Genomic DNA, 18,404 nt, shown 5'->3' on the forward strand with positions numbered 1-18,404 from the left:
CTTTCCAAATATACCAAATTTGCACTTTCCCACATTATAATCCATTTGCTTTTCGTCTACTCAAATAGCAATATTTCATTGTGAACTGTTTGTATCTCTCTCACAACCCGCCTTTCTACTTATTTTTATGTTTTCTGCAAATTTGGCCCAGGTGCTTACACTCTATTGACCCAAGTTATTTATATTTGTTGTAAACAGTTGCCGTCCCAGTACTGATCCCTGTGAAACTCCACTGGTCACCAAGTTGGAAAAGAACCTCTAATCCCTGCTCACTGCTTCCTGGCTGTTAGCCAATTCTCCGTCCATGTCAACTTACCACCTCCAACACCATGGTTTTTATCGTAAGGCTGAACCTTTTGTGAGGCACCTTGTTGAACACATACTCAAAGTCCAAATACAACACATGTACTGGTTCCTCCCGAACTGCTCTGGTTCAGCATTCTTCAAAAAACTAATAGTCAGACATGATTTCTCTTTCATGGAGTCATGATGACTCTGTTTAATTAGATTATTGCTTTCCAAATGCACTGTTATTATTTCCTTAATGATTGATCCCAACACCTTTTCAACATTAAATGTTTGGCCTAAAGTTACCTGCCTTTTGCCTCCCTCTCTATTTGAATAGGGGTGTCACATTGGCAGTTTTCCAGATACTTCCCCAGAATCCAAAGATGAGGAAAACTACAACAGTACACCCACTATTCCTGGAGCTAACTCTTTTATCTGTCCCACCAATGCTTGTGCCAGCACGAGTTGCCCCACAGCGCTGATGTGACAGTCACTGCAAACACCATTATTCAACAGTCTTGCACAGAAATTCTTTGAAAGTGCATCAAGGCCAATGTGACCTTTGCACTAAAGCTTGCATTTTACAAATGGCATGGGGTCAGTGATGCAAGTGAGTAGACGGATATCAGAGGCCATTTTTAATGGAGGCACCTTTCCCACATATTGCAAACAAACTCTTCCAATCCTGTCAGAGCCATTATTTGTTCAACCAGTTTCTCCATCAGCTGCCCCCCCCCACCCCACAAATAGAGATTTCCTGTGTGGTGCCAAGGTACCTGCCTTGCTCTCTAGGATTATGACCGTCAATTGCCCCTGATACATGGTTCGTGGAGGTGAGCTCTCAACACAAATTGCTGATAGGAGGTTATATTTAGTGAAGCAGCGCTAATTAGATATGAAGTATACTCCCTCAGCCCAGAATTTGTCTTCTACTTCAATAGAATGAAACAAAAGATTGCAATTTAAGTTTTTTAATTTAAAACAAATGTAAGAACATTGAAAACATTTATTGAACACTATTTTTAGAAACAAACTTAGACAAAGAACTCAGATGATTTTCTCTTCCATCTGTGGCTGGTATTGTTGGCATAGCCTCGATGTTGAACCATTTTAATTTTAAAGTGGTTATGTGTAAATGTCTAATTAGTGAATCCTATGTCGAGCACCAAGCGATTTACAGGAGGAGAAGGAAATAAAATACATACGACCTCTCAAAAATCAGGGCGGTGAGCTCTCTAACGCCCTTCCTCACCAGAGCTCATTGATTCACATTGGGAAGGAGGCTCGAGCATTGCCTGTGGAAGAAAGGAATGCCAGAAATGTTAAAGTGCTTGTTGTTCCTGGTGTTAATTTATACATCGTGCAAATGTGAATTTGACAGAGACTCAAATACTGTTAAAAATTCCTGATATTTTGCTACTTTGAATGGATTTTTGTTTTGGATCCATTTGAAAAGTGAATATACATAACCAACACTGTTCTGCACGTGAGATGTGATTGCATGAAGATAAAAAGGTCAATGAATGAGTGTCAGATTAGGCTGTTAACCAATGAGACCCACTTGAAACAATGACAGGTCTGAGTAATGGAACATAAGCAGATAAACTAGGAACACAAGTGTATTTCAGTATTCATGTCTGAGGTGATCTGGTCCCCTGTGCATCTTTTAAATACCTTTTATCCCCAAAATGGTTTGCACTTTACAAATATACATTCTCTTACACACGCGCGCGCATCTCACAATATAACCATTCAAAATAAATTCATTATAAAGCTGAGCACTAATTAAAGTCTCAAACAAGTGCAATACCACTGGCAATAATAAACAATGCTGTTATTTCTTGCAGTTGCAGTCAGTTAAAAACATATCAATGGGTTTTTAATGCAGAATTAGTTAAAGCCTCTGGAAACAAAAGGTTGGCTGGAGACTTTAAAGGCCGAGCCAAACAGGCCAGCTGAAGTACTCATCATCCCACCTAATGGTCTGGATAAATGGTTAGTTTGTTAGTTTTTTTTTCCCCTGAGATGGCTTGCACTTTACAGATATATCCTCTCATACACACACTCTCTCACTCTTACACTCTGACAGTTTCATTCAGTCTCACACTTACACACATAGTCTCACTCAGCCTGTTATAGTCACTCACACACACTCAGTCGGTCTGACTCACACTTCACGCAGCCTCACTCACACTCAGTTTCACTCACAAATATGGACTCATTCACACACATGGACTGACTCCCTTCCCTCACACTCTCAAACAGTCTTATTCACACTCAGTCTCACACAGTATCACAAGCACAATCTCAAGGGTGGCACGGTGTCTTAGTGGTTAGCACTGCAGCCTCACAGCGCCAGGGACCCGGGTTCGATTCCAACCTCCGGTGAGTGTCTGTGTGGAGTTTGTACATTCTCCCCATGTCTGCGTGGGTTTCCTCTGGGTGCTCCGGTTTCCTCCCACAGTCCAAAGATGTGCAGGCGAGGTGCATCGGCCACGCTAAATTGCCCGTAGTGTTCAGGGGTGTGTGGGTTGTAGGGGGATGGGTCTGGGTGGGATGCTTCAAGGGGCAGTGTGGACTTGTGGGGTCAAAGGTCCTGTTTCCACACTGTAGGGAATCCAATCTAATCTCACACGCTCTCACTCATACAGTATCACGCTGACTTTGCAGCTTCAGTCACACGCATACACAGTCTCACTCTGACTTTTTCACACATACAGTCTCATTCTCACTTCACACAGTCTCATACACGTAGTTTGACTCCCTCCCACACAGACACTCACATTGTGTCACACGCACAAACTCAGGCTCAATAACACACATGCCCAATTTTGACTCTCACGCACCAACTCAGTCTCACTCACACAGGCTGTCTCTGATACCTCAGCCAGTCTCATTTGAGTGCACAGTCTCACCCACACAGAGACTCACTCACACAGAGTCTCACCTGCGCACAGTCTCACTCGCACGCAATCTCACCTGTACATAATCTCACTTGCACACAGTCTCACTCATAACGCTGTCTCACTCGCATGCAGTCTCACCCGTACATAGTCTCACCCTCACACGGTCTTACTTGGAAGTTCAAACACACAGTATCACTCTGACTTCCCACGATTTCACTCTCACACACCTTGCCTCTCACATTCACATAGCCTCACTCATACACAATCTCACTCTGAGTTCACAGTCTCAATCACACATGGTCTTGATCAAACTCACTCAATTACACATGCTCTCTCACTCATACATTCTCACACAATCTTATTCAGTCTGACTAATAGTCAGTCTCACACTCAATCGTACATTCTCAATTAATCTCACTGTGTCACTCAAACTCTCACTCACAGTCACACTCACATCGGATCACTCGCAGTCTCACTAACACAGTCTCACTCACACACAGTCTCTCTCAGTCTCTCTCACACACACACATTCTTATTCACACACATGGCCTCACTCTCACAAATGCACGGTCTCATTCACATACAAATTCCTACTCTTTCTCTCTCAGTCTCACTCTGACTCACTCACACACGGGCCCACTCAGACTCTCTCACTCACACACATGTTCTTAGTCACACACATGTTTTCACTCTCACAAATGCATGGTCTCATTCACATACAAATTCCTACTCTCTCTCTCTCTCAGTCTCACTCTGACTCACTGACACACAGACTCACTCACTCACCCACAGACCCACTCACACACAGTCCCACTCAGACTCTCTCACTCACACATGTTCTCAGTCATACATATGGTCTCACTCTCACAAATGCACGGTTTCATTCACATACAAATCCCTGGTCTCTCTCTCTCAATCTAACTCTGACTCTCTCTCTCACAGTCTCACTCACACATATGGTCTCACTCACAGTCTCACTCTGACTTCATACAGTCCCACTCTCTCACACCCACTCACACAAACTCTCAGCATCACTCCCACAGTCTCACACTGACTGTCATTCAGTCTCACTCACACATACAGTCTTACTCTAACTTCACAGTCTCACTCTTACACACACTCACAGTCTCACTCACACATCGCTTATTCTGACTCTCACTCACACAGTCTCACTCATATGTCCCACTATGGCACAATAATTTTATGTTAAATTGTTGTAAAATTGAACATTAAGTAAAAACAGTTAAGGTCTCAAACAAGTGCAATATGACTGGCAGTAATAAACAACTCTATTATTTCTTGTAGTTACCCTTTGTTGAAGGCATGTCAATGGCATTCTCTCCAAATTAGTTTAAACCACTGGAGAAATAAAAATATTGAAGGCAGGAATGGAGTGCTGAAGAGTTTAAAGGCCAAACCAAACACTTCAGTTGAAGTATTCATCATCCTGCCATTGGCTGAACAAATGGCTGGTTTGCTTTTTAACCAAACAACCATTGAGGAACCCAAGCAAATTCAATCACAATTGGTCAACAAGATTGACACGTAAACGATTCTTTTTCTCATCCAACCAATTGATACATGACTGTGATGTTCATAGAAGACCGGTGGCAGGGTTCAATTCTCCAGCATTCCAGAAAAAATAGCTGATGTGCAAGATGTTTGAAAAGGACAAACAAGCACTGGACTCAAAAGTTAATGTTAAGCAATTGTCTGAAGTCAAGTCACTCTCTCCAAATTGTCCAATAATTTAAAGTAGAACACTGCCAAAGTAATTTATTCATATATTGCAGGGTTTTTGATACTGAGCAGAGATTTTAGATCCAATAGAGTCCCATGAAACATTATATTTCTTACAGCTAAAACTTGCATAGACATGAAGATCTTCTTTCAGTGAATCTCAGGATGAAGTCGTGATTCACTTTCTTGTTCATTGCGTAATACAGGATGGCATCGGCCGGAAGTATGAGCACTGAAAAAGCAGAGGGAAAGCACATTATTATTCACACGTGTTTTCATCATATTAATTGTGCACAGGTCCAACTGCTTCCTGGGTACGGAAATATCAATGACTGGGAGGAACAGAACGAATGTACTGCAAGGATTCAGAATGTATTACAAAATACAAGAGAAAGTCTTGGAGTTATACCAAATTAGGTAAACTCAATAACTGAAAACCATTATATCTGAGACCCATTCTCAGGATGAGCATTGTTGGTCAAGACTAAAATCCATTTCAAACCTCTCACTGTCCGATGGCACAGGCCTTCTTCACGACAGTTTGTACAATTCAGTGGCTTTACTGGGCCAGATATGAGGCTGTGAAGAGTCAGCATACAGTAGCCCAGGTAAAGATGTCAGATTTTCCTTACTACAGAACAATGCAAAACCCCAACTGATTCACGAATGACCCAGCAGCTACAAGGTCACTTCTGCTGATACCAGCATCAAACACAAAAAGGTGCAGTGTGTTCAACGTGAAAACACTGAGAAAAGCTATCCGCTCCTTCAGCATTGTGTTGGAATCTTGAAACTAACACCACTGAGGGCACCTAAATCAAACACGAGTTAGTGATCCAGTGAATGGCCATTTTCTGAGGGCTATGATGGATGCAGAATAAATTCCGGCTTTGTCAGTGAGACTTACGTCCAGGGAACTGATTTTTCTTTTCTGTGAAATCTGACAGGGATAGCATGCTGCAAAGGCATTGGGACACTTCATTTTCATAATGCATTCTGCTGAACACAGCCTGGATGGCAAGTTTTAAACCACAGCAGAATTAAACCCATGAGACCTCGTTTCTACTTTTCACCAGGAAATGGTTGGGGGAGGGTTGCGACAGATTAGCAACTTGACAGCAGTGACCCCATCCATGTTTCTGGTCTCTCAGCCACAGGCCAAAAAGAGGGGAAGAACAGATTAATTTCAGCAACAGGAAACATTTATTTTGGAATAACCAGTTAAAATAAGAATGAACAAAGCAGAACAATGTGCTAACAATGCGAATAATTCAGGATTTAATGCCACACCCAAATCCTGATGTACATCCTTCACTCAATATGGCTTTAGGTAGTTTTACAAAAGGGCTACTGGACTCCAAACACTAACCCTGACTTCTCTCTACAAGTGCTGCTACTGCTGCTGTGCTTTTCCAGCAGTTTCTGATTTCCAGCATTTGTGGTTCTTTGTTCTGATTTGGCTTTAGGGCAATCTGATGAAATAATTTGCTTTTATTAGGTGTAGATATTAGTTGTTTATTGGCTTTACATTCCTCAGACTTGAATCCTGCTGAACATGCTTGGATATGTTCGATGATACAAATTTAGATATCAGCAGCTTTTTGGTGAAATCAAAAGAAAATATCAATTCCCTTGCAGTGGTTATGCTGTTCAGAAATAGATTTAACTTAAATTGAAGCAATTTCCACTGCTCACCTTTATTTGATTCAATGATCTGTGCTAGAGCAAATTGCTGAGGACGCTCGGGTTCAAATTTGAGCGCGGTGATGGCTTTGTTGAGAACTTCAGATACACGATCTTGATTAGTCACCTAATTAAAACAACATTCACTTTTCATTAATGCATTAGACACACACACCAAATGAAATATATAATGCCTCAATTTCCAAAGGGCTTATAAATATAGCTGCTTTCACCCAGAAAACTAATTGGGACATTACACTGAAAGCTGTAAAAGTTACATTAATGAAATAATATCTGGTAGGACAGTTATTGTAAAATCTGCATTCGATGCTCCATAACACAGTTACTGTGAACAGTAAAGGTTGGAATTTGAATGGAAACAGAGCCCAGTGATCAAGTTTACTTATACACACAGTTTGAAACAAGTAACTAATGACGAAATTCATAATTTAAATAATCCACTTCCATCCCCTCCCACCCAAAACCCCCATACCATTTGACATAATGGGAACTGCAGATGCTGGAGAGTCCGAGATAACAAAATGTGGAGCTGGATGAACACAGCAGGCCAAGCAGCATCTCAGGAGCACAAAAGCTGATGTTTCGGACACAGACCCTTCAACAGAAAAGCTTTGTTTCAAGGCTGAAGAGATTACAAGAGAGTTGCAGTGGGAGAGAGATCCACTGAGGTTGTTCCGGAGAGAGGAGGGTAACTTCTTCAGGTTAGGTATCCCTGGAAGCGGTTTCACAATGAGGTTAAAATTGTATCAGAGATAATGGGAACTGCAGATGCTGGAGAATCCAAGATAACAAAGTGTGGAGCTGGATGAACACAGCAGGTCAAGAAGCATCTTTGGAGCACAAAAGCTGATGTTTCAGGCCTAGACCCTTCATCAGAAAAGGGTCTAGGCCTAAAAGGCCAGACTGTGTGCTCCTGAGATGCTCTGCTGCTTGGCCTGCTGTGTTCATCCAGCTTCCCACTTTGTTACCCCCATACAATTTGCCTGCTTTTAACATTTATTGTCATTACAGCAAATGGCTCAATGTTGTTTGTGAAGTCTGACATTTCCTAATGTTATGCTTATTCATATAAATTATTCATAAAATTGCTTTAACAGTTTGAAACATTTAGCAATTTGTGATTTGAAGACAGTGCAAATATTTAATATTCAATCATAATGTGACTGTACAGGAATAATATTTGATAGGCAGGATATTGAGAAGACCAGTTTTTTGGGCAATTGTCTGCTTTTGTTTAATTCTGTGTTATATTTGGAGATTGCTTTTCTCAGCTCAAATTTGAGCAATGACCTGGAAGATGAAATGCACCAGCAAATTTTCTGTTTCTTCTGGAGAACTGCAATGTTTTCTGGTTGAGTAAACTCACACTTAATTCTACTTTAATTTTGCTATAGTTCATGGCTAAAAAAATTACTTTTGCCACCCAGTCTAAAGCAAAGATCATATTAAATATATTAATGGATAGCAAATCTGAAAAATCCAAAAAATGTAGTGGAATTAAATTCCTGAGCAAGTGGCAGATGCAGACACAATTACAATGTTTAAAAGACATTTGAATAAGTACATAAATAGGAAAGGTTTGGGGGGATATTTTGTTCGGTACGTCTCGACAATTCTATAAGTGGTAGAGTCAAATATTACACAACTAGAGATTAGATGAACTACATTATCTTTCTAAAGAAGGGTCTAGGCCTGAAACGTCAGCCTTCCTGCTCCTCTGATGCTGCTTTGCCTGCACTGTTCATCCAGCTCGACACCTTGTTATTTTACATTAACTAACATCCCCAAAAGTGATCTTTTTTGAATAATCAATACCTTTTCCACTCTGTATGCTCAGACTTTAAATGATTAATCACTAATTTTAGTGATTCATTGGTGATAAATTGGATTTTCTAAATTATGTTCGAAGAAGTGCCACACAAGTGTGCAAGCAAAATTGAAGCCTGTGGAATGAAATGGGCAGTGGCAGTATAGACTCAAAATTGGGTGAGGATTAGAACATAGAATCATGAAGAACAGTCATTTGCTCAGGCTAACTAAAGTAAATGAGGGAAACTGTTCACTGGTCCTTCTGACACTATGTACCAAGGTCAAAATCTAAGGTCATTGGTGGGGAGAAAAAGCAAAAACAAAAAAGAATCCTGCTTTTTCCAAACCGCAATATCTGAATAGGTGGTTAAAGCAGATTAAATTACATTCATAAGACGACTGAATAATTACATGGAGCAAAATTTGCAGGGCAGGGCTAAAAAGGGCAATGGTGGTGGTGGTGGTGGGGGAGGTGGGTGGCGAATTTAGCTACTTCTTACTGAGATTTAACACAGACACAATAAGTCAAGCTTTTTTTTGCTTTGTGATAACATTCCACGATTCTCTAGTTGGCCTCTCATGACTGTATTAGTTGGCAACAATTTGTTGCACATTCATCAGGAGACATTTTCATCATTTTGGTTGAGAATTTTGTTTTCTGTGTTTCATAGATGTTCAATCTAAACAAGCTGTTTGCCATTTGCTTATCCAAATTCTGCCTCAGATCTTAGGCTGGTTCTGCCCCATCTCCAACTCACTGACAAGCTAACAAATGTTCTCTTCACCAGAATAAAGAGGCGCTGTTTGTTAACAATATTTAAACACTAGAAGCAATTTCCACACATCACACTGACCTCTGTGGAGGCACAATCAGAGTACGACTGATCCTGTCAAGGAAAATGCATGACCAAACATAACAATCTATGTGCCTTCTAATTTGGCCAATATTCCTTCGGCTTCCCTGAACTAGCCAGTAGGCAATTATTCTGTTTTGGATTGCACTCTTGCTATTGGAACGCTTTGCCTGCAACGGTAGTAGATTCACCAACTTTAGGTACATTTAAGTCGTCATTGGACAAGCATATGGACGTACATGGAATAGTGTAGGTTAGATTGGCTTCAGATTGGTATGACAGGTCGGCACAACATCGAAGGCCGAAGGGCCTGTACTGTGCTGTAATGTTCTATGTTCTTCTCCAACCCATTTTTGATGTGCTTTCTTCCATGCACCAGCCTTTTAATTTTCACATGAACCAAAGCCAGGAAAGAAATATTCAAGATAATAAAATGTGAGGCTGGATGAACACAGCAGGCCAAGCAGCATCTCAGGAGCACAAAAGCTGACGTTTCGGGCCTAGACCCTTCATCAGAGAGGGGGATGGGGGGAGGGAACTGGAACAAATAGGGAGAGAGGGAGAGGCGGACCGAAGATGGAGAGTAAAGAAGATAGGTGGAAAGAGTGTAGGTGGGGAGGTAGGGAGGGGATAGGTCAGTCCAGGGAAGACGGACAGGTCAAGGAGGTGGGATGAGGTTAGTAGGTAGCGGGGGGTGCGGCTTGGGGTGGGAGGAAGGGATGGGTGAGAGGAAGAACCGGTGAGGGAGGCAGAGACAGGTTGGACTGGTTTTGGGATGCAGTGGGTGGGGGGGAAGAGCTGGGCTGGTTGTGTGGTGCAGTGGGGGGAGGGGATGAACTGGGCTGGTTTAGGGATGCAGTAGGGGAAGGGGAGATTTTGAAACTGGTGAAGTCCACATTGATACCATATGGCTGCAGGGTTCCCAGGCGGAATATGAGTTGCTGTTCCTGCAACCTTCGGGTGGCATCATTGTGGCAGTGCAGGAGGCCCATGATGGACATGTCATCAAGAGAATGGGAGGGGGAGTGGAAATGGTTTGCGACTGGGAGATGCAGTTGTTTGTTGCGAACTGAGCGGAGGTGTTCTGCAAAGCGGTCCCCAAGCCTCCGCTTGGTTTCCCCAATGTAGAGGAAGCCGCACCGGGTACAGTGGATGCAGTATACCACATTGGCAGATGTGCAGGTGAACCTCTGCTTGATGTGGAATGTCATCTTGGGGCCTGGGATGGGGGTGAGGGAGGAGGTGTGGGGACAAGTGTAGCATTTCCTGCGGTTGCAGGGGAAGGTGCCGGGTGTGGTGGGGTTGGAGGGCAGTGTGGAGCGAACAAGGGAGTCACGGAGAGAGTGGTCTCTCCGGAAAGCAGACAGGGGAGGGGATGGAAAAATGTCTTGGGTGGTGGGGTCGGATTGTAAATGGCGGAAGTGTCAGAGGATAATGCGTTGTATCCGGAGGTTGGTAGGGTGGTGTGTGAGAACGAGGGGGATCCTCTTGGGGCGGTTGTGGCGGGGGCGGGGTGTGAGGGATGTGTCGTGGGAAATGCGGGAGACGCGGTCAAGGGCGTTCTCGATCACCGTGGGGGGAAAGTTGCGGTCCTTAAAGAACTTGGACATCTGGGATGTGCGGGAGTGGAATGTCTTATCGTGGGAGCAGATGCGGCGGAGGCGGAGGAATTGGGAATAGGGGATGAAATTTTTGCAGGAGGGTGGGTGGGAGGAGGTGTATTCTAGGTAGCTGTGGGAGTCGGTGGGCTTGAAATGGACATCAGTTACAAACTGGTTGCCTGAGATGGAGACTGAGAGGTCCAGGAAGGTGAGGGATGTGCTGGAGATGGCCCAGGTGAACTGAAGGTTGGGGTGGAAGGTGTTGGTGAAGTGGATGAACTGTTTGAGCTCCTCTGGGGAGCAAGAGGCGGCGCCGATACTGTCATCAATGTACTGGAGGAAGAGGTGGGGTTTGGGGCCTGTGTAGGTGCGGAAGAGGGACTGTTCCAAGTAACCTACAAAGAGGCAGGCATAGCTGGGGCCCATGCGGGTGCCCATGGCCACCCCCTTAGTCTGTAGGAAGTGGGAGGAGTCAAAAGAGAAGTTGTTGAGTGTGAGGACGAGTTCAGCTAGGCGGATGAGAGTGTCGGTGGAGGGGGACTGGTCGGGCCTGCGGGACAGGAAGAAGCGGAGGGCCTTGAGGCCATCTCCATGCGGAATGCAGGTGTACAGGGACTGGACGTCCATGGTGAATATGAGGTGTTGGGGGCCAGGGAATTGGAAGTCCTGGAGGAGGTGGAGGGCGTGGGTGGTGTCACGGACGTAGGTGGGGAGTTCCTGGACCAAAGGGGAGAAAATGGAGTCCAGATAGGTGGAGATGAGTTCGGTGGGGCAGGAGCAGTCTGAGACAATGGGTCGACCAGGGCAGGCAGGTTTGTGGATTTTGGGAAGGAGATAGAAACGGGCCGTGCGGGGTTGGGGAACAATGAGGTTGGAGGCTGTGGGTGGGAGGTCCCCTGAGGTGATGAGGTCGTGAATGGTGTTGGAGATGATGGTTTGGTGCTCGGGTGTGGGGTCATGAACGAGGAGGCGGTAGGAGGTGGTGTCGGAGAGTTGGCGTCTGGCCTCGGCGATGTAGAGGTCAGTGCGCCATACTACCACTGCGCCACCCTTGTCTGCGGGTTTGATGGTGAGGTTGCGGAGGGAGCGGAGGGCTGCCCGTTCTGCGGGGGAGAGGTTGGAGTGGGTGAGAGGGGTGGAGAGGTTGAGGCGGTTGATGTCTCGACGGCAGTTGGAGATGAAGAGGTCGAGGGAGGGTAGGAGGCCTGGGGGTGGTGTCCAGGAGGAGGACTTGTGTTGGAAGCGGGTGAAGGGGGTCAGTGGAAGGAGGGTTGGCTTCCCGGTTGAAGAAGTAGGCATGGAGGCGAAGACGGCGGAAAAACTGCTCTATGTCCGACCGTGACTGGTATTCGTTGATGTGTGGTTGTAGGGGGACAAAGGTGAGCCCCTTGCTAAGGACTGACCGTTCGTCCTCAGTCAGTGGGAGGTCTGGGGGGATGGTGAAGATTCGGCAGGGCTCAGTGTGGCTGTCTCCTCTGGGGTTGCAGGCTGTGGAGGTTGTGGGCGGAGCGATGAGGTCGTCGGCCGTGGGCGGGGTTCCGTCGGCGTCGGCCGTGGGCGGGGTTCCGTCGGCGTCGGCCGTGGGCGGGGTTCCGTCGGCGGTGGGAGGATCGGGGTGGGCGGCAGCAGCTGAGGTGAGGGTGGTGTGTGGGCTGTAGTACCTGGACGTGGAGGTGGTGACTGCAGCAGCGGTTCCGGAAGTTCTGTGGCCGGCGGAGGCGGATGTGACGTCATCGGTGGGGTCTCCGGCCGTGTCCTCATGGTCAATGGCGGCGGGTGCATGGTGGGGGAGGGGCAGGGACAGAGTCAGGATTTGGGAGGCGCAGGAATCCTCTTGTGGGAGGCAGGGGCCCGTGAGCTTGTTGTACTTACGATTTTTGGTGTCCAGTAAAGCTGAGTGGAACTGGGTGTTCAGTCTGTGGATCCTGCGGAGGATGAAAAACAGCAGGGGTCCTTTGCAGGTCTGGGAGAGGGAGGCTCTGAGCTGAGGCAGGCTGGATTGCAGTGTGTGGAGGTGCCGGCGCATGGCTGCGAGTGTCTGTTTCAGGACTCGCAGGGAGAACCGCTTCTGAAGGGTCTGAATGTTCTGGGTGTAGAGGTGGTCACGGTTGGGGCCAAATTGGGAAGGCTGAAATGTGGACTGTAGTCCCTTGGGGATGATCTGGTTCCGTAGGCAGGTGCTGAGGAAGGTGATGTGGCTGTGGTACCTGGTTTGCTTCAGGACATGGTCGAGCAGTTTCAAGGCCGAAGAGATTACAAGAGAGTTGCAATGGGAGAGAGATTCCCTGAGGTTGGTCTGGAGGGAGGAGGGTAACTTCTTCAGGTAGTATGGCGCACTGACCTCTACATCGCCGAGGCCAGACGCCAACTCTCCGACACCACCTCCTACCGCCTCCTCGATCATGACCCCACACCCGAGCACCAAACCATCATCTCCAACACCATTCACGACCTCATCACCTCAGGGGACCTCCCACCCACAGCCTCCAACCTCATTGTTCCCCAACCCCGCACAGCCCGTTTCTATCTCCTTCCCAAAATCCACAAACCTGCCTGCCCTGGTCGACCCATCGTCTCAGCCTGCTCCTGCCCCACCGAACTCATCTCCACCTATCTGGACTCCATTTTCTCCCCTTTGGTCCAGGAACTCCCCACCTACGTCCGTGACACCACCCACGCCCTCCACCTCCTCCAGGACTTCCAATTCCCTGGCCCCCAACACCTCATATTCACCATGGACGTCCAGTCCCTGTACACCTGCATTCCGCATGGAGATGGCCTCAAGGCCCTCCGCTTCTTCCTGTCCCGCAGGCCAGACCAGTCCCCCTCCACCGACACTCTCATCCGCCTAGCTGAACTCGTCCTCACACTCAACAACTTCTCTTTTGACTCCTCCCACTTCCTACAGACTAAGGGGGTGGCCATGGGCACCCGCATGGGCCCCAGCTATGCCTGCCTCTTTGTAGGTTACGTGGAACAGTCCCTCTTCCGCACCTACACAGGCCCCAAACCCCACCTCTTCCTCCGGTACATTGATGACTGTATCGGCGCCGCCTCTTGCTCCCCAGAGTAGCTCGAACAGTTCATCCACTTCACCAACACCTTCCACCCCAACCTTCAGTTCACCTGGGCCATCTCCAGCACATCCCTCACCTTCCTGGACCTCTCAGTCTCCATCTCAGGCAACCAGCTTGTAACTGATGTCCATTTCAAGCCCACCGACTCCCACAGCTACCTAGAATACACCTCCTCCCACCCACCCTCCTGCAAAAATTCCATCCCCTATTCCCAATTCCTCCGCCTCCGCCGCATCTGCTCCCACGATAAGACATTCCACTCCCGCACATCCCAGATGTCCAAGTTCTTTAAGGACCGCAACTTTCCCCCCACGGTGATCGAGAACGCCCTTGACCGCGTCTCCCGCATTTCCCACGACACATCCCTCACACCCCGCCCCCGCCACAACCGCCCCAAGAGGATCCCCCTCGTTCTCACACACCACTCTACCAACCTCCGGATACAACGCATTATCCTCCGACACTTCCGCCATTTACAATCCGACCCCACCACCCAAGACATTTTTCCATCCCCTCCCCTGTCTGCTTTCCGGAGAGACCACTCTCTCCGTGACTCCCTTGTTCGCTCCACACTGCCCTCCAACCCCACCACACCCGGCACCTTCCCCTGCAACCGCAGGAAATGCTACACTTGTCCCCACACCTCCTCCCTCACCCCCATCCCAGGCCCCAAGATGACATTCCACATCAAGCAGAGGTTCACCTGCACATCTGCCAATGTGGTATACTGCATCCACTGTACCCGGTGCGGCTTCCTCTACATTGGGGAAACCAAGCGGAGGCTTGGGGACCGCTTTGCAGAACACCTCCGCTCAGTTCGCAACAAACAACTGCATCTCCCAGTCGCAAACCATTTCCACTACCCCTCCCATTCTCTTGATGACATGTCCATCATGGGCCTCCTGCACTGCCACAATGATGCCACCCGAAGGTTGCAGGAACAGCAACTCATATTCCGCCTGGGAACCCTGCAGCCATATGGTATCAATGTGGACTTCACCAGTTTCAAAATCTCCCCTTCCCCTACTGCATCCCTAAACCAGCCCAGTTCATCCCCTCCCCCCACTGCACCACACAACCAGCCCAGCTCTTCCCCCCCACCCACTGCATCCCAAAACCAGTCCAACCTGTCTCTGCCTCCCTAACCGGTTCTTCCTCTCACCCATCCCTTCCTCCCATCCCAAGCCGCACCCCCCGCTACCTACTAACCTCATCCCACCTCCTTGACCTGTCCGTCTTCCCTGGACTGACCTATCCCCTCTTTACCTCCCCACCTACACTCTCTCCACCTATCTTCTTTACTCTCCATCTTCGGTCCGCCTCCCCCTCTCTCCCTATTTATTCCAGTTACCTCCCCCCATCCCCCTCTCTGATGAAGGGTCTAGGCCCGAAACGTCAGCTTTTGTGCTCCTGAGATGCTGCTTGGCCTGCTGTGTTCATCCAGCCTCACATTTTATTAACTTGGAATCTCCAGCATCTGCAGTTCCCATTATCAAAGAAATCTTCAATATCTCTGTTAGTATTACTCGATTGGCTTACAGATGGACCAAAGTGCCTGTGGTCAGCTAACTGAAGATCTGGTAACTCCTTGCTGATTTATTGTACAGTTAATGGTGCGTGTTAATTTGTGATATTTCCTCTTCAATAGTTATCAGCCAGTCCCCAAAATGGGGCAACAGAGTGCTGCACCTTGCCATGTACACTTAAAGGAGAAATGCAAGGAAAATGTGTTCAGGCCTAAAACCTAAACATTGCTACTGCATTACAAAACAGGATCAAAATGATGGTCAAAGCACTCTCATAGAGCAAAAAAGGCTTCAGCAATGTGGAAAATACACACTGAATATGACTGCATGGCAACAAATAATTGGGATAAAAATTCCTCTTGCGATACTGGCAGAGAGCAATGGCAATTATTTGGACCGAGCATGACGACAGCAAACAGTCCAGGGACTTACCAAAATAGTTTTGAATTCTTGTGCTCTGTCCTCCTCTAATCTGACTCGGATGAGGCAGCTTTTCTCATTCTGGCGGTTGTCCCTCCGACGTGTTGCACACCAGCAGCTGCCCAAACCTGCACGCCTACCAGACTTGGCTGTGTCATAATTTGGTTTTGCTGATGCACCACTGTTGGATAAACCTCCAGAGGAGGCAGTATCCACGGATCTTAATGACTGTGGAATAATTATTTTGTTTAAGAAAACGTTTGTCAATTGTTGCATATTAGATACTTCCCCCTTTCCAGTTATATATATTATTACACAAAATATGCTCTCCTGCTGCCCACAAAGGTGAAGGCATTCTGCGCATGACAGCCTAATTGCAAGAACATGAAGTTGCACATGAATTCTTGGTCATTGCTGTCTTGTGAAATATTTAACTTGCAGTTCTTTCCTCTACCCGTAAAGATCACTTCTGAGGAATTATACTCCCGCTTGTGTTTACTAGCTGTTCAGTCAACATCAACAATTCAGTACTTAGCATGCCCATAAATTACTAATTAGTTTCCTTCGGCACAATAATTGTGGTCATTTCACTTGACCATGTAAACTGGTGCTTCAATTCTAAGTTTGTCAGATAAACCTTTGGGGTTTCAGTTTGCACACAGTATGTGAACATGCTTACATAAATATTTATTTGCCCACTTCACCCTGCTACGCACAGAAATCTTGAATACAACTACACTGTTTGAAGTTAAAACACACATTTATGAATTGCAGGTGACTGCGAATGGGCCAACCAGTGCATTGTGCAGGTCAGAATGTGTGCGGCACAGCACCACTGGCAGAAAGAAAGACAGACAGCAACAGCAAACCATACAGCAGAGAACTAAAGAAACCAGAAGTGAAATCATCCAAGTCACTGCAGCTCTCAGTTTATGATTAACATACAGGGAGTCACAACACTAAACAGGAGAATCCATAAAAAGGAAGAGGGTATTTTGAAACAAAGAAATACCACTCCAAAACACCTAAATGTGACCTAATAATACTTAGCCCAATTCTTAGGGGAATACATTATGAAAATATCCCTGGGACAAGTCCTAGACATATTCTGTAAACAATAACCATAACACAACTTTGATAATCTCCCAAGATACAATGGTCTTCAGCAGAGAACGCACTAATCAACAGCTCAAAGCCCAAATATTGAAGAAAAACAAAAGGTGCAGTCACGAGGACTCCATGCAGAGAGCTGCATTACTTTGTTGCAATTGCTGGATCAAGACTTATCCAACATACTCTAAATACTGTTTTTGTGGGCAGTGCGCTTCAAGCTGCGACAGATGTACCCCATGCACTAAAATTTACTGAGTAGAAATTAAACATGCTGTGAATAATTAAAGATGAAATATTTTGGCTATTAGTATAAAATCATATAAAATATCTAAGCAAAACAAAGCCAACAGCACAACTCAAAAAAAAACAAATAAAATCAGCTCTCACTTCGTGAGCGAATAATACCTTTTCTGGAATCAAATGCTTCAGTAACCAGCACAAAGGTTGAATTTTGCTGGCAATTGCACAGCTGTCTTGCCTTCGTTCTGAAAGCAAGTAACCCAACTTTGGCAAGTGGGACCTGGGATGGAAAATTGCTGGCAGCAGCCAGTTATGAAGATGCTTGGTGGAACGGCATTCACATTAAGGATTTCAGTCTGGCTGAAACATCAAAATGGCTATTCGGCTAATAGCTCTTAAAAGAAAGGCGAAGGAGATTGGCTAGGCAGCCATCTAGCTCCAGTGGCTGGGACGGTATCACTGAGTACCCTTGTATCCTCTTGACTGCCAAAGTGTAGTCAGGATAATAGACGGCAGGAAGACAGAAGAAAGGAAGGAAAGAAAGAAGAAAAAAAGTGTCTGGACATTATTAGACAAACCAGAGTCTCCAAGAACAACATATTTTACGTGATGAGTGCCTCACTGTCTCACCTTTTCCAGCGCTTTTTGCGAAGTGCTCGGCTCTTCCATTTCCAAGTGGCTGGAATCGGATAAAATGTTGGCTGCGGTAATGCTGTTGTCTGAATCCTCATTCTGAAGGGATGCTCGCTGCTCAGAGCTTTTAGTTTGAGTGTTGTGTATTTTAACACCTCTCTTTGAAAACAGGCTGCACAAGGGAAAGGGGACACAACAAACATGAAAATGTCATTGCATTCTAGAGAAACTGTTAAAAAAAATTAAACTAGAATGAAGGTATATTGATGATGTGAGTACCAGGAGTTTGATGTTCGCCACATTTGACCTGTGAGAAATTAATAGTGGCACACTCATACCAAGAGCTCGCATTACTAGTATTGAACACCGTTACATTGTCTCATCGTTAGGGAGTATATGAATAGGTTACAATGTTTGCATATTCCAATGGCACAAGAATCTGGACTTTTTGCAGTGTTTGTTCAACTTGCTATCAACCTCAATCTCATGAAAG

General features: G+C 46.2%; 1 protein-coding gene across 2 annotated transcripts in view; it reads right to left on the reverse strand.

The window, feature by feature from the left end:
• Positions 1–1,310: 1,310 nt before the first annotated feature.
• The window catches only part of LOC132208744 (ral guanine nucleotide dissociation stimulator-like 1), a 62,688-nt gene continuing 45,594 nt past the window's right edge, over positions 1,311–18,404 (reverse strand). For both annotated transcript variants that reach the window (XM_059644121.1, XM_059644120.1), the window contains 5 exons: positions 17,909–18,083; positions 15,938–16,153; positions 6,630–6,744; positions 5,052–5,166; positions 1,311–1,583 (listed from right to left, as the gene is read on the reverse strand). In XM_059644121.1, coding sequence (XP_059500104.1) covers positions 5,054–5,166; positions 6,630–6,744; positions 15,938–16,153; positions 17,909–18,083 — 619 coding nt within the window. In that variant the 3' untranslated portion in view covers positions 1,311–1,583; positions 5,052–5,053. The remainder of the gene's footprint in view (positions 1,584–5,051; positions 5,167–6,629; positions 6,745–15,937; positions 16,154–17,908; positions 18,084–18,404) is intronic.

This window comes from Stegostoma tigrinum, unplaced genomic scaffold, assembly GCF_030684315.1.
Source record: "Stegostoma tigrinum isolate sSteTig4 unplaced genomic scaffold, sSteTig4.hap1 scaffold_53, whole genome shotgun sequence".
Lineage (NCBI taxonomy): Eukaryota > Metazoa > Chordata > Chondrichthyes > Orectolobiformes > Stegostomatidae > Stegostoma > Stegostoma tigrinum.